This window comes from Cebus imitator, unplaced genomic scaffold, assembly GCF_001604975.1.
Source record: "Cebus imitator isolate Cc_AM_T3 unplaced genomic scaffold, Cebus_imitator-1.0 Scaffold192, whole genome shotgun sequence".
Classification (NCBI taxonomy): domain Eukaryota; kingdom Metazoa; phylum Chordata; class Mammalia; order Primates; family Cebidae; genus Cebus; species Cebus imitator.
The window spans coordinates 456,847-473,911 of record NW_016107507.1 but is presented as its reverse complement, the minus strand read 5'-3'; the positions used below and the strand labels follow the sequence as shown (position 1 = coordinate 473,911).

General features: G+C 36.3%; 1 protein-coding gene across 3 annotated transcripts in view; it reads left to right on the top strand.

Annotated features, from left to right (window-relative positions):
* Positions 1 to 17,065, top strand: part of COG5 (component of oligomeric golgi complex 5) — a 368,077-nt gene that overhangs the window by 208,227 nt on the left and 142,785 nt on the right. For all 3 annotated transcript variants that reach the window (XM_017546917.2, XM_037745106.1, XM_017546916.2), the window contains exons 9-10: positions 8,648 to 8,760; positions 8,957 to 9,034. In XM_017546917.2, coding sequence (XP_017402406.1) covers positions 8,648 to 8,760; positions 8,957 to 9,034 — 191 coding nt within the window. The remainder of the gene's footprint in view (positions 1 to 8,647; positions 8,761 to 8,956; positions 9,035 to 17,065) is intronic.

Below are 17,065 nucleotides of genomic sequence, written 5' to 3'. Positions count from 1 at the left end.
TGTTCTAAAGGTAAATTGAACAACTCATTGACTTAATAACAGTTCCTGATCCATAGATAATAGTTAAAAAAAGTGGCTATTTATTATTTTTAAATTTTTTTTTAGATTTTGAATTTTTTATTTAAAAAGTAGAGATGGAGTCTTGCTATGTTGCCCCAGTTGGTGTTGAACTTCTGGCCTCAAGTGATCCTCCTTCTTGGCCTCCCAAAGTGTTGGGATTACAGACATGAGCCACCATGCCTGGCCTATTATTATTTTTATATTTGCTATATAAATATGACCTTAAGTAATACTGAATATATATAACTTATAAGTTGTACTAGATAAAAAGAGATAAAAGAATCTTAGGTCTTAAAAAGAGATTTTTAAAGGTTAGCCCTAGCCTCTGAATAGATTTATACTGAAACTATTCCAGAAGGAGATCTTTGAAAAGAAATTGCCAAAGGAGATTTTACTCCTAGCTTTTCCCAGCAATTATTCTCAGAAAGTTCGATACAGTGTTTAAATTTCCAGGAGCAGTTTAATCTCATTCCCTCTTGTGTTGTCAAGAATAAGGAAAAAAAAATGAAAGCAGTTATTCACATGCTGTCAATCCTAACTTATGCCTCTTTTGTTGAGAGAATAGAGTTTAAAGCTGCCTTCTTACCATGTGTTGACAAGTGGATACCATAATTTAACAGAGAAACCTTAAGCATCAGTTCTTTATTATTTTCTTTAAAAGAATAATCACAATTATTTTTTATTTTAAAATGTTTTATAGACACTATTACTGTTAATTTTCTGATCTTGTTTATATTGAGGTTATGTAGGAGAATGTCCTTGTTGGAAATACACATTAAAATTTTCAAGAATGATGGGACTTCATGTCAGTAACTTACAAGTGGTTTAGGGAATTTGTTTTTTGCAATACTTAAAATTTTCTGTAAGTATAAGATTATTTCATAATTTTAAAAATACTTAACATAATTGAATTCTTTCAGTGTGTGTTTCTGAGAGTGAACGGCTCACATCTGACAAGCATCTAACAGAGCCAGTACACAGGAGATTGACAGTGGCAGTCATTAGTGTGATGGTGTATGATGTCATTTTCAATCTGAGACTTCCTGAGAACTAAAGTTACACACACACACACACACACACACACACACAATACATTACAATTTTAAGGATAAAAAAATACATAAGAAATAAAAAGCCTGTAACTCAATAAGAAAAAGGTAAACAACCCAAGAGAAAAAATAGATAAAGAATATGAAAAGGCAGATCACAGCAGAACACATTCAATAAACATGTGAGAAGATGTTCAGCCCCTTTTTGGAGGATGAAACTAGTTACTAAGGAAATACAAATTAATCATCACATTGGAAAATCTAAGACAGATCTAACTTCTGGACAAGAGCAGAAACTCTCATAAACTATAGAAGGAGAATAAAATGGTTCATCCACTTTACTCAATTTTATTAATTTTATCTCTAAGGTGAATAATTTGTTCATCTTGTGATGTTATACTTTCTAAGAATATACTGCAGGGAAACTCTGGCATTATATATAAGGATTTGTGTTACCTGCCCATCACTGTGGCTCATGCCTGTAATCCCAGTACTTTGGGAGGCTGAGGCGGATCACTTGAGGTCAGAATGAAACCAGCCTATCCAACATGGTAAAACCCCCTCTCTATTAAAAATACAAAAAAATTAGCCAGGCATGGTGGCACATGCCTATAGTCTCAGCTACTTAGGAGATTGAGGCAGGAGAATCGCTTGAACCTGGGAGGCAGAGGTGTAGTGAGCCAAGATCCTGCCACTACACTACAGCCTGGGCGACAGAGCAAGACTCCATCTCAAAACACAAAAAAAGATTTTTTGTTACCTCATTGTTGACAATAGTGAAAAAATACAAACAATGGATAAACTAGTTTATTAAGGGGATTAATACACAACATTTAAATTAACAACTTTCCCGATATAGATGATGGTCGAAAACAGTACATAAAATAGTTGCAGAAACATACATACAACATGATACCAATTTAAAGCCTAAGAACATGACAGACTATAATAAATTGTTTGTGCATGTGCACATATATGCTAACAGTGTAAATACATGGATTGGAACGATGATCAACAAATTAAAGATACCAATGCTGGGCATGGTGGCACATGCCTGTAATCCCAGCTACTTGGGATGCTGAGACAGAAGGGTCACTTGAGCCCAGGAGTTTGAATCCAGTCTGCATAACATAGGAAGACTCTGTCTCTTAAAAACAAACTACAAAACCCAATACCATTACATCTGACAGCAGAGCAACAGAAATGAAACCAGCGAAGGAGGGAATGAGGAAACTTCACTTTAACGTTGTATTTCTTAAAGCTTGGTGGTTAGTGTTCATAATGTTACTCTATATGCTTTTTATATGTCTGAAATATTTTAACATTAAAACATGAATATTAAGTCAAACAGTGAAGAGAGATGATGATGATGTTACAAAGCAGACAACACCGAATATCCAAATTTCATCACCCAGAAACTAGTTGTTACCACACAGTGAACAGTAGTCCATGCATTTATCTGTGCATTTTATGTTGTAGAAGGACAAATGGAGAGGCATAAATGGAATTTTAAGATACATACTTTTAAAAACCTTTTTATTATAAAATAAAACTTAAAGAAAAACATAAATGAAACATGTAGATTAATGAATTATTAGAAAGTGAACACTTCTAGGCAAAACCAGCCATCCAGAAACCTCCTTATTTGTTTCATACCAATCATAACCAGTCCGTCTCTCTCCCATGTGTAACCATTATCCTCACTTTTATATTAATCACTTCCCGTGTTTTTCTTTTTATAGTGTTATCATTCGTATGTGTGAACTTAAGCACCATAGTTTAGCCTCACCAGTTTTACAAGTATACTTTTAAAAATAAAATACTTTTATTCTTTTGAATTCAACAGAATAATTAGAAATTTATGTGAAATCAAGGACTTAATGAATTTTTGATTAATGCTTCTTCATAAGAAATACTAGATCTTAATTGATACCTCTAAATTTAAAAGTGAGTGAAAGATTACAAAAAAAACATAAGAAATTGAAGTCATTTGTTGTTAAGTCTCTTGAATCTTTACTACTAAATGTTGGAAATAGGCATACTTAAACTTTTCCCTACCCACCCCTCATCCTCATTTGCCTGTTGTTAGCTATATTATATTTGAATGATTAATGTTTCTTTCATTTTCTTCTATTTTTAAAAGATTTTAATCTCCGGTTCTTTTAATAGGACCTCTGCATTTCTTTTCTCTTTTTTTTCAGTAGCTTTAGGGGTACAAGTGGGTTTTGGTTACGTGGATGAATGGTACAGTGGTGAAGTCTAAGGTTTTAGTGCATGGTCACCCCAGTAGTTTACGTTATACCCAATATGTTGTTTTTAGCCCTCACTTCCCTCTCACCCTCCCATTCTGGGTCTGCAGTGTCCGTTATACCACTCTGCCTTTTTGTACCCATAGCTTAGCTCCCACTTACAAGTGAGAATATACGATATTCAGTTTTCTACTCCTGAGTTACTTCACTTAGCATAATGGCTACTTGTTCTATCCAAGTTGCTACAAAGACATTATTTCATTCTTTTTTATGGCTGAATAGTATTCCATGGGGGTGTGTGTGTGTGTGTGTGTGTGTGTGTGTGTGTGTAGACACACACACACACACACACACGGCATTTTCTTTACCCACTCATTGTTTTATGAACACTTAGTTTGGTTCCCTATCTCTGCAATTGTGAGTTACACTGTGATAAACATACACACGTAGGTGTCTTTTTCATATATGACTTCTTTTCCTTTGGGTAAGTACTCAGTATTGGAATTGCTGGATCTAATGGCAGATAGTTTGTTTCCCTATCTCTGCAATTGTGAGTTACACTGTGATAAACATACACACGTAGGTGTCTTTTTCATATATGACTTCTTTTCCTTTGGGTAAGTACTCAGTATTGGAATTGCTGGATCTAATGGCAGATGTACTTTAGATGTTTGAGAAATCTCCATACTATTTTCCATAGAGATTATACTGGACCTCTCCATTTCTATATTCATTTCTCCCTTGGCTGGATATCATAATCTAGTTGATTTTTCAAAAATGTTTCATGGGTACTGTGCTCTCTGAGTCCTTCCATAATTGGTGGTTTTTTTTGCTTTTATGCTTATATGATTTGGCCAGGTATAAATTTTTATATATACTTTCTTTCCCTTAGAATTTTGTGGCTCTTGGTGTCCCAAAAAAGAATGATTCTCTTCCCCCACTGAATTGGAAAATGAGACACAAATTTAGGAGACAAAAAGATGATAATTATAATGTTAGTTTTATTACTGTTAAACAATTGCACTGAAGGCATAGCTTAGATTTGTAGCCAAATGGATTTTTTAATATATCACCTCAAAATTAAACTTATTTCCCAATTCAGCCTTCCCCACTATATTTACCACTGGTAGAATGTTGGTCAGAATACTCCATTTATACATGCAAAGCTTCAACAAGAAAGAAAGGATGGGACTGAGCCAATTCTCAGTTTCTTATTCAGATTCACTCATCACTCCTCTTCACACGGGGAGGGTTGAATAAGAGGTAGGGAAAGAAGGCAAGAAAGTTATTTTAGCTGAAGTCCCTTTATGTGAAAGACAAGGCCAGGAAAATAAAGAGTCCGATCTAACATCAGACATTCCTTTACCCACTGCTGGGTTTTAGTGTTATATTAGAGAATTACGAGACTAATCAGATTTTTATTGCCCACTAACTGACTTGCTTTTTCTTGGCTATCCAGATGGTTTTTCCTTTATCTTTGAAGTTTAGTAAATTCTTTATAATATGTTACAGAGTTGAATGCTCTGTGTCAGGTTTTATTTTTTTTCCTGAGTTAAAGTATGTTCCCTTTTATATAAAAGTTTTCTTCCATTGTATATTGAATGTTTTTCTGTTCCATTTGTTTTTTCCAGGAATTTTATGCATATATTAGATATTCTTTGTTTTTGTTTTCCATGTCTCATATCTTCTTGCATTTAATGCTGGGCATATTGTAGAAGAGAGGGTATCGTGAATGTGGAAGTCTGATTCTCTTAATATTTGCTTGGAGTTTTTTTCACTCGGCTTCCATTGTCTTTATATTTTACTGCATTTTGTATTTTTCCTCTTATGTATTTCACATGTATTACTACTGTCTTTTCACCCTTCCGTCTTATAATTTTTTGTTTTTTCTAATATGGTCCTAATCGCTGTAATATTTTTCCAGTATATTTTCAGTAATTACGTTGAGACAGTGGAAAACTGAGTATCTCTTCCTGTTATTTCTTTGCTGATCTATGTTTATCATTGCTTTTACATTCCTTTTTTTGCTCCTTCCTGCCCCCCTCCCCAGTGTCTATGTTAAGTTCATTGTTGCTTTGTTTCTGATGATTATTTGTCATCAAAAGGTGCTAGCTATTCATTGAAGAATAGCGTAGGAATGGCTGAAGGGAGATACCTGAAGCAGTCTGCAATTTAAATTTGTTGTCTAGAATAACAATTTGCCAGTTTCTTACTTCTTCTTGGGAGCCCATCTGTCCTCAAATGTTGTACCATTGAGAAGCTTAGAATGGCTCCCAGTAAAGCTATTTAAGCTTTTTCTGTGTTGAATCCTAGCATTCTCAGTATCTTTTTTCTTCATCTCACTTTACCTCCAGTAGTCTCCCCATGCTCAGGAGCTAATTCTTAAACAACATGAATATTCAGTTTGTTATGATTTTCCTTCAACTTTTCCTTTTTTGTCATTTTGCAATGTTGAACATTTCCTGGACTGTCCATATCTGTAGATCTCAGCTCTAATCAAAGAATCCTTAGATAGCTTGGGCACATTCTTATAATTGGGTTTAAGAGCAATTTGTTTCTTGGCAATGATCTAAGGGGTCAGCTCTCTGGTTCCTTCTTCATTTTGATTTATCTACACCAATTGGCACGCATGCTTCATAATCTCAAGTTTGAATTTTGTTTGATTCCTTGTTTCTTTGAAGTTGACATTTTCTACCTTTGGTTTGATTTTCTTTTCATTGGCATTCAAGGAAAGAGAGTAACAAAATGATTTTACTCCACCATCATTAACTAGAAATTGTTTTCAAGGTTTTTGGTTTTTTTTTTTTTTTTTTTTTTTTAGGGGAACTTTTATTTTTTTTTTTTACTTTTAAATAAAACTTAAGAGACTATTTTGTTTCTTGAGCCTATTAAAGCTAACTGATAATGACAGTATCTTGTATTTTTGCTTGTATTTAAAAGAATAATAGGTTAATGGGTTTCATAATTATAATAAAATCAAGTCATACATATTCTAGGAATTTGACTTGTATTTTTTAGTATTCATAAAGGCACTATATACCCTTTTCTCACTGTTACGAGTTCATTCTTTATATAATATGTGAGACAGCTGCAGATTGGTAGAGTATTATCCATTTCCTGTATACCTTCCCTAAATAGTCTTTGCGTAGCACTGCAAATATTCTAAAAATTCGTTAGATGCAGAGTTCAAACAGGTAGTATCTATATTTTTAAAGCCAACATCTTTCTCATAGATTTTTTATTTTGTTGCTTGCTACTATTATCAGATGAAAGAAATAACTGCATCTGTTTGCTAAAGGTACATGCAATTCTTTTTTGAATTGTTGAAAAACTAGAGTGAGGCAGGTTACACACACAGTGCCTCTGGTTTTCTTTATTTTGTCCTCTGTAAAAGCAGGGATATAGACTGTCTAACCAGTGGTGAGCTCTTCAACTGCCTGATATTTAACCTTAGTTTGGAGTGAAATTTATGCCTTTTAATTGGTGATTAAAATTTCTATTTTTTATGTGGAAACATTTCAGACCTCTACATATAGTTTCCTGTGCATATTACATACAAGAACATTCTTAAACAGTCTCACTCTGTAGAAATTTAGTATTGATCCATTAATATTATTTAATGTTCAGTTCATACTCAAAATTTTATTCCCCAAAATGTTCTTTGTATAAGTTGGTTTTCCCCTGACTGGAACCAATCAGGGATCATGCTTTTCTATTGACTGTCTTGTCTCTTTAATAAAAAAACAGCACCATTGCCATTTTTTTTGTTTTTTATGGCATTAACATTTTTTTGGAGAGCCTCATAATCTGAATTTGCCTGGATTTATGTGATATTTTCTTTATGATTAGCTTCAGGGTAAACATACTGGTGGTAAGATGATGTTGTGTATTTTCTATTACATCCTATCACAAAATAAAATTATTTGTTTGTTTTATTATTGCTAATGCTAAATTAGATCACTAAGTTAAATTGGCATATGCCAGATTGCTCCTTATAATACTACATTCTTTTCTTTGTAATTAGTAATTTATAGGTGCATACTTTGAGACTATATGATGAATATCTTGTTTTCTATAACATTTCACTTAGTGTTTTGGTATCCATTGATACTCTTCCTCTTTATTATTATACTAGTAGTTGATTTTTTTTCTAATTTTGTCATTCTTTTTGCATTTATTAGCTCATACTCTTTTGTAAAGAGGATTGCCATCCTTTTTAAACATTTGAGTTTCACTATGTACTCATGAATTATTTTTTAATCATTGTTTTATAATTTATTACTATCAGTATTATTTTGGATGGCCAAATTATCTGAAATTTGTGTTGTGGAAGCCCCCTCCAGTCAACTTCATGTATCCTTTTGAAAAATTTTGTCTGTCTTCAAACACTTTATTGCTCACTGGTACAATATCTACCAGATTCACCTTGTATTTTCGCTTCTTCAAATATGAAATCACTCTTTTTTCCACTGAATCCTGCTTGTTTTTATTGGAGAATGGTTTTAGAAATCAAAATTTGGATACTAGATGTGCTTGTTACTATTGAGGAATCATTGTCTCTCTGCCTTTCCAGTGGATAGAGGTGAGAAATACCTCTAATCCCCGTTACTGATTTGTGTCTTCATTCTGTTTACATTGAGAATCTTATTTTGCTTTGTTCCAAAGTATACCTAAACTAGTTTCAGGATTACTGCTTCAATACCACATCCAGCAAAAATCTATTCAGTAAAGTTAATTTCTTTGTAATTTTTTTGTGTGTGTAAGTGTATCTCACTAAAGTCAGAGTTCTCTGATTAAAAATTCCATGAATTGAAATTGTTTTCCTCTTGTGTGGTTATATTGTCAATTTGGTATACATATTGTTTCATTTGTTTTGTTTTTTTTTTANAAATAAAAGAAAGAAGGGACATAACACACACATACACACACACGCGCCAATACACAGGATAAAGGGAAATTAGTGAAGATGGTTTCCTACAAGGGACATGAGAGCAGTAGGAAACAGAGGAAGACTCACCTCCATCCTGGCACCTTTCACCTATTTCATTTCCCACCATTCTCACACTCCTTCAAGGAAACCATTTTCATCAATTTCCATTTCATCCTTCCTGGGTATGTGTTGTTTCCCTTTCTTTCTTAAACATAAAAGGTTAAGATTCTTACAAGAAATTATTTCCTAAAGAAGGAACTTCTCATTTTTTAGTTTTTGTATGCTTCTCATAATAATGCGTATGTATTTTTACTTTTGGAAAACTTTATTTTTCATATTTCTTTCTCACTACTAACCAGGGGGTCCTGGACGATCTACCATGCCAACCCCAGGAAATACTGCCGCTTTGCGTGCTTCACTCTGGACCAATATGGAGAAACTTATGGATCATATTTATGCTGTTTGTGGACAGGTAAATATTTGAAGGAGTGGAAAGAACGTTAATATGTTTTAACTCCTGGTTATTCCAAGTTGTGTGACCTTGGGCAGGTTTTTTAACCAATGAGCATTCAAAATAACTCCACTATCTGATTAAATGTATGTAAAGGTTGGCATTTCCCTTTCCTTGCTTTTTCTTGTGCCTAAGCTTTACATTTGTTTCATTTAAGGTACAACATCTACAAAAAGTACTGGCCAAGAAGAGAGATCCTGTTTCTCACATTTGTTTCATTGAAGAAATAGTTAAGGTATGTTTAAATGAAAATATTTTTATATCTTTCTTGTACAAAACAGGAATATATGAACCAGCATCATTTGTGTTACTACCTTACAGAGTGGTTACATGTCAAATGGCAATAGAGAATCATATTTCTTGACAGCTGTAAATGTTCCTTGCAATATAAATGGAATCATGGGGCCAGGTGTGGTGGCTTACACCTGCTATCTCAGCACTTTGGGAGCCCAAGAAGGGTGGATCATGGGGTCAGGAGTTCAAGCCCAGCCTGACTAATGTATTGAAACCTGTCTCTAATAAAAATACAAAACAGGCATGGCGCGGTGGCTCACGCCTGTAATCCCAGCACTTTGGGAGGCCGAGACGGGTGGATCACCTGGGGTCAGGAGTTCAAGCCCAGCCTGACTAATGTATTGAAACCTGTCTCTAATAAAAATACAAAACAGGCATGGTGGCGTTTGCCTGTAGTCGCAGCGTCAGTAGGCTGAGGCAGGAGAATTGCCTGAACCTGAGAGGCAGAGATTGCAGTGAGCCAATGCATTCCAGCCTGGGCAACAGAGTGAGACTCTGTCTCAAAAATAAATAAAAGTATTTGTATTTGTTTATGGAGTAGATGCTAGCAATAGTACTATTTATAGATTAATTTCTGTAATGTACATACTAATTTCTCATTTTCTGTTATATAAATGATAGCTTATAAGTGCTTTTAAATGTTCCGCTAGAGAATAAGGTGAAAATTTTTGGTAAATAAGACATTTAAATAGAAGTCATTATAATGTGTTTACTGAAGGTTGTTGATTTTTCCCATAAAGTACTTTGCTGTATTTATTTTTTATATTCTGAGATCTTCCTGTCACCCACCAATCTGCTAGCTCCATAAAAATTCCTTCCATGCATAGGAATCCCTGATTCTACATTTTACTCATTATATTCATGTGTTTTTGATAATGATTACTAGCACAATGATTGTACCGGTCATTAAATCCTAACCTCTAGTAGCCCAAAGAAAAAAGTTCCTTTAATTTCCAACATCATGGTATAAGTAATTTCCTTTGTTAGTCCACAATATTAAATATTTTGTATACTGTGTGGAAAGTCTCCAGGACTGTCCCTCAGGTTTCATGATTTATTAGGAGGATTGACAGGACCTGGTGTCACAAGATCCTTAGGGTGTCACTTCACCAGCCACAAAACTCTGTGGCCAGCAGCCCTTTCTGCCTGAGTATTGCTCATGCCCACTGGGCTCATTCTGCCTACTTAGCCCAGCAGGCTGCACTTTGCTCGCACTACCGGCCCAGACTCCACAACTGCCAAGCACGAACCAGGCACAGAGTAGCAAGTGGTGTGTGAGCGACAAGTGCAGGGTCCGGTCACTGTGCACAGCCAGGCGCACTGGCTGCTGTGGCAGGGGAGGCAGCTCAAGGTGCCAGCACAGGTGCTAGTTCCATGTGAGGCTGCAGCTGGACCAGATGTACTGCACATGGCTTTTGCTGCAGGTACCTGCATCTGCACAAGGGGAATGCAGTGACACCTGCAAGCTCAGAGACACCAGGAACTGCAGAACCCCAAAGAAGGTGTCACGGCCCTGGCTCAGGGAGCCCCTGGGCATGGGCTCCCCAAAGGGCCATAGCTCTTTTCTCCTTCTTGTTGTCCACAATGTGGTTAGTGGTGGGGGCGTGTTTCAGCCCTGTTTGTGTTACAGCTCTTTTAGTCTGGCCATGTGGTAGATCCTGAGTTCTTGTCCCACATTCAAGAAGAATGAGGCATGTGGACAACTAGAAGGTGAGCAAGGCAGAGAGGAGCTTCACTGAGTGGCAGAACAATTGTCAGGAGACCTGAAGTGGGTAGCTGTTTCCCACAGGCAGGTCGTCCCCACAGGTGTCCAGCTCTTAGTGGAGAGGAGACCTACAGTGTGTAGTTCCCTTCCACAGACAGATCATTCTGACATCTGTGCAGCCCTCAGTGGAGAGGAGATCTGGACTGGGTAGGTCCCATTTGCGACAGGTCATCCCAACATCCATGCAGCCCTCAGCATAGAGGAGACCCAAAGCAGTTAGCTCTTATCTGCAGGCAGATCATCCTGTCATCTTTGTAACCCTCAGCATAGAGGAGACCTAGAGTGGTTAGACTATATCTGCTGGCAGGTTATCTTGTCATCTTTGTAGCCCTCCGTGGAAAGGAGACTTGGCATGGGTAGGTCCCATTGGCAGACTGGTCATCCTGACATCTGTGTAGCCCTCAGCAGAGAGGAGACCCAGAGTAGTTAGCTTGTATCTACTGGCAGATCATCTTGTCGTTTGTGCAGCCCTCAGTAGAGAGGAGACCTGGAGTGGATAGTTCCTATCCACAGGCAGATAGTCCTGTCATCTGGCAGTCTGGCTGAATTGGGGGTTTTTATGGGCTTCAGAAGGGAGGAAGTGTGTGCTAATTGGTTCATGGCTAGCCGTGGGCAGGCCTGAAAAAAACACCATATATTCTCACTCCAGTCCGTGAATGGGCAGTTCAGTCCCCAAGCTTCAGGTCCCTGGCTTAAATATAGGTGTTCGCTGGGGACTCGCCCATTTTTGCTCAGGAACCTGTCTGCCTCCTGCCACCATCTACCTGTCATCCACAGCACCCAGGCTGTTCATGCCAAGGGGCACCTGCAGGCCCTCACCGAGCTGCACTCAACACTCCCTCAGCCTCCCTCCCATGCTCATCGGCACCCAAAGTCTGGAGACGGGTGAGGAAGCAGGGAGCTGGTGTGTTAACGCTGCCCCAACCATGCACACACCCAGCTGAGTTGTGACAGCACCTGGGCTCAGCCTCATTTGTGCTCCAAAATCATATTGGGTGCTGGGAGCAGGGAGAGGCCAGGCAATGGGAGCAGGCACTTTAAAGTCTGTGGAGGCAGAGGGCTTCCCAGGTCCCCAAGAACACAGGGATGTCTGGGTCTGCAACTGTGGCTGGGTGGCTGCAGCTGCACCCAGGAGGGCAGGGCTCTCACCCTCCGACTCAGAAGGGCAGGGCTCCCGCCAGCTTCCCACTGCAGCCAGCCTCATGGCAGCAGCTGCTGCAGACAAGTCACCCCTGCCATCACCAGCATATAGTTGTACTCATGGCTATCATTTGTGGCAGTGAAAGGATGTGAAACAAAATCAGCAAAGCAAAAAAAGATGCGTGGGGCAAGGTCTAGAGGAAACCAGATGCAAGCTTCCAAAGAGTCCTCTCCCACTGGAGTTACACATGAACCTCTTGATTCTTCCAACAGCAAGTTACGACAGCACGCATAAAGTGCTGTCGACCGGGAAAACTCAACTTGAGCTTGTGAGTCCAGAGTTTTACCAGGGGTTGCTTAATGACTAAAGACATACCAAAATTCTAGATGCCCAGTAGAAAAGCAGGTATTCAGTATAAACCATATTGTTTGTCACAAACAGTTTAGGCACAGTGAAGAAGTCTTATCAGTTAGAGAATCATGGGGTCCCTCTCAAACTATAAGTTCCTAGATGCTAGCACAATACCAGTCTTGCAGTCAGGATTTTCTGATGGTAGCTATCGCAGACCTGTTATGTTAACTCTTTTGTGCACATGTACTTACATCATTACATGCCTGCTTACTTCACCGTGCTGTCTACTTGGCTTTCATTTGTGTGAAAGAAACAATGAGATGCTTTTGTCAAGGGGTATAGTCACTCATGTTTTGCATTTATTACTAGATGGGATAATTAATATTGGTCCTTCGTATTTACAGTTAAATAACTATACTTGCAGTGTTTTCTTTCATTTGTTCTGATTTTGGCTGTCTTTCTATACAAATCAATCTATTTAGCCTTTATGTATAGTGGCCTTATTTCAAGCTTTTGTTATCTAATACTTTGGATACTTTTTATTCCTTTTGAACAGGTTAATATTCTACAAACAACATAAGGACATTATAATGAAACAACTATACTGAGGAGCATCTAATGAAAATATCAAAAATAATACTGCTATTTAGGAGGTTTATGTTTGTAATATTGTTATGTTGGGCAGAGTTTCTATATAAAAACATACATAAATTCTTTTTAACAGTAAAGTATTAAGGTGAATGAACGCTGGCAACTTGAACAGACCAGATTTTAAATGCATATTAGGCTGGGCACAGTGGTTCATGCCTGTAATCCCAACAATTTGGGAAGCTGAGGCAGAAGAATATTTTAGGCCATGAGTTTAAAACCAGCCTGCACAACACAGGGGGACCTCATCTCTACAAAAACTAAAACAATTAGCCAGGCGTGGTTGTGTACGCCTGTAGTTCCAGATAATCAGGAGGCTGAAGCAGGAGGATTGTTTGAGCCCAGGAGTTCAAGGTTACAGTCAGCTAAAATTGCCCCACTGTACTCTAGCCTGGATAACAAAGTGAGACCCTTTCAGAAAGAAAGAGATAGAAAAAGAGGAAGAGAAAGGGGGAGACAAAGAGAGAGAAAGAAAATGCGTATGAATCGTTACTGATTTAAAAAGAATTGTTAGCACTAGGGATATATGCTTTCCTTTTATTCACCTATTTCATGTACTTAAACTTCCCATTAAAATAAAACCATTAAAGATTGCTCTTTCAGAGACTATTCTTAGGCTATTTAAGAATATATTCATACGCAACACACACATACCTATTTACATTTATATATAAATTTTAATGTAAATTACTGGTTGAAAATTTTTTGATAGTAATATTTGTGAAAAAAATTTAGTCTCTCTTGGAATTCAGTGTACCTATCTATAGAAAAGATCAGTCTTTTGTGAAAAGTCCAAAATGTCGTTTCCCCCTGCATACTTGGGAATTCCAGAGCAACAGAAAAATAAAAAAACTCAGAAGAAAATACTTGTCATATATTGCAAAGACAGCACATAAGGTTCTCAATATTTAGTACAATTTATTTGAATAGACTTTTCCTTTAAATATATCTTTATTATAAAGCTATAAAATATTTTACCAAGTGAGAACATTATTTTTCTAGTTAAGATAATTATCATTGGCAATGGAACCTTTATAACAAGTTCAGGATTTTTAGAATGATTTGGAGACCCTAAGTAATAACCCTCTTGAGTCACTGAAGAGTGATAAGTGGACCAAGATCTCTAAGTCTTTTTGTATTCTGTTTTCAAGGAAAAGGTTATGAATAGAATGTTCTTCTCACTCTACAAGTTTTTCAGTTTTAAGATTTTAAGAAGGATATATCCTGATACTGGAAATTATTTCTAATTTAGTGGCTTAGCCTTTTATACCTGTGAATAAATTTTCATTTATTTAAAAAATCAAGTAAAACAGCGTAAATAGTTCAGGATGAAACAATGTTAGAATTATGCCATGTGTTTTCTACAATATTTGTTTGGAAATTAATACTTTTTTTGTAAGGCAATCATTACTAGCAAATATCTTTTCTACATTGGAATCTGCCTATAACAGATTTTTTTAAATAAAAATACTGAATTTTTTTTAAATTCAGAAGCCACCTTTGAGAAAGTAAAATTTTTAATTGCTTACCTTGTTATTTGGTTTTATTTATTATGAGACAGAGTCTCACTGTATTGCCCAGGTGGCTTTAAACTCCTGGGCTGAAGTGATCCTCTTGCCTCAGGCTCCCAAATAGTTGGGAGTACAGGCTTCTACCACCACACTTGGCTAAAATTTGTGCAAGCAATAGTCTATATTTGAAATTCACTGAAAGCTAAATTAATACATATTTATTTCTTTGCTTTAGAATATGGATAGTGATTGACTGATTTCATATCAAGGAGGAAAATTAAGAATGTATTTTCCAGATTTCTTTGTTTTTAAACCATTTGGTTTCAGTGCTTCTTTAGTTCACTGTAAGCTGTGATTAAATTTCTGTATTTGATTTGTTCTTACCAGCTTGTTTTATTTCTACCAAAAAACCCTTTATTTTACATTTGCCTTTGTTAAATAATTTTTATAATTATTGTCATTTTGTTGGAGTTCAATATTTAGGGTTGTTTTAAAGTTAATTTTTATTTTAGGGTAGCTTTAGATTTATAAAATATTAAAATACTGAAAAATATTGAAAGTACAATGTTACGCATTGTGCAAAAACCATGAAAGTATAACATGCTAAGAGCAAGCTCTAATGTGTAAACTGTGGACTTTAGTTAATAAGGTATCAATAGTGGTTCATCAGTTGTAACAAATAGTTGACCATACACAATGCTTTGTGCAGATGTCATGTATCCACCCTTCCAGTGTCACACAGAATGGTTTTACTAGTTTCACTTCCCTAAAATTTTTGTTCTACCTATTCATTCCTACCTGACTTCCCTTCTAAACCTCTGCAACCACTGATCTTTTTACTGTCTTCATAGTTTTTGCCTTTTTCAAAATGTCATGTAATTGGAATTATACAGTACATAGCCTTTTCTGAATGCCTTTTTCCACCTAGCAGTATACATTTAAGATTCCTTCAGTGGATTTTTTTTTTTTTTTCAGTTTGGTAGTTTATTTCTTCTAATCACTGAACAATATTCCATTGTCTAGATATACCTCTGTTTATCCATTCACTTATTGAAAGATATTTTTGTTGCTTCCAGTTTTTGCCAATTATGAATAAAGCAACTGTAGACATTATTGTGTGGTTTTCACCTCTTGCTAACCCTTTCATATTTTCATCTGTTTTAGGTAAATATGTAAGAGTTGTGCTTGCTTATTGTATTGTTAGACTATATTTAGCTTAGTAAAAAACTGCCAAACTGTCTTTGAAAGTTGCTGTATCATTTTGTATTCCCATCAGCAAAGAAAGAGAGTTCTTGTTGTTCCCCATCCTTGCCAATATTTGGATTTGTCAGTGTTGTGGAGATTGGCTATTCTAATAGGTGTATCATGTTAACTAATTTTTTAAATTTGTGTTTTCCTTTAGTTTTTTAAACCTATGTTTGTGAAAAAAATTTCCATTAGTTAATGTCCTAAGCCTTCATCTGTAGGAAAAGCAAACTGTCCTATATCTATTATTTGTCTTTATGTATTATATGTTAAAGTCAGTCTGCCCAGATCCCTAAAATATGTTAAAATGGTCTAAAATAATTTACATAAAAGTAAATATAGCTGTTAGCATTTGGGAAGCCAGATCTTAAAAGTCTTCTTTCTTAACAGTTATTCAAGTAGTGTTAAAGGCAGGACAGTGTAGTGATTGAGAATTTTGGCCTGCTATCAGACAGAGCTATGATTTGCTACCACTGTGCAACCTTGGGTAGGTAATGTAATCTTTCAGTCTCAAATATCAGATGAGGATAGTAATAGTGCCCATAGAATTGAGGTATTATGAGGGAAAGTGACAGAATGTAGACTTAATTCAGAGACTGACTTGATAATTTGCTATTGTAATTATTAGTCCAGTCTTTTTTTTTTTTTTTTTTTTTTTTTTTTTTTTGTTTTTTTTTTTGAGATGGAGTCTCTTGTTGCCTAGCCCGGTGTGCAATGGCATGATCTTGGCTTGCTGAGACCTCTGCGTCCTGGGTTCAAGCCATTCTTCTGCCTCAGCTTCCCAAATACCTGGTATTCCGTGCAACCGCCACCACGCCCAACTAACCAATCCTGGCTAATTTTGTATTTTTAGTAGAGATGGGATTTCACCATGTCGGTCAGGCTGATCTTGAACTCCTGACCCCAGGTGATCCGCCCGCCTGGACCTCCCAGAGTGCTGGGATTACAGGCATGAGCCACCATGCCTATCCCTAGTTTAGTCTTTTTTTTAATGCTGAAACTTTTATGTAGGATTCATAAACTGAACAAATATTGGTTGTAAAGAATCTTGCCATGTGAGAAAGTCCGTTTTATTCAATAGTTTTAATAACATTATATGCTTGTACATTAATTTATGTAGAGTATCAGAAATTTCAATTATTGATCATGCTTCCTTAAACCAATGTCAAGGATTTCCTCTGAATATATCAAATTCATGCCTCACTTTACTAAAGTGAGTGATGACCTAACGTGATAGCTTTGTAACTGTAACAATTTGAAAGTGGTTTTTCTTAGTTGTGTTCTGCAGAGTCTTGTGAGAATTATTAATTC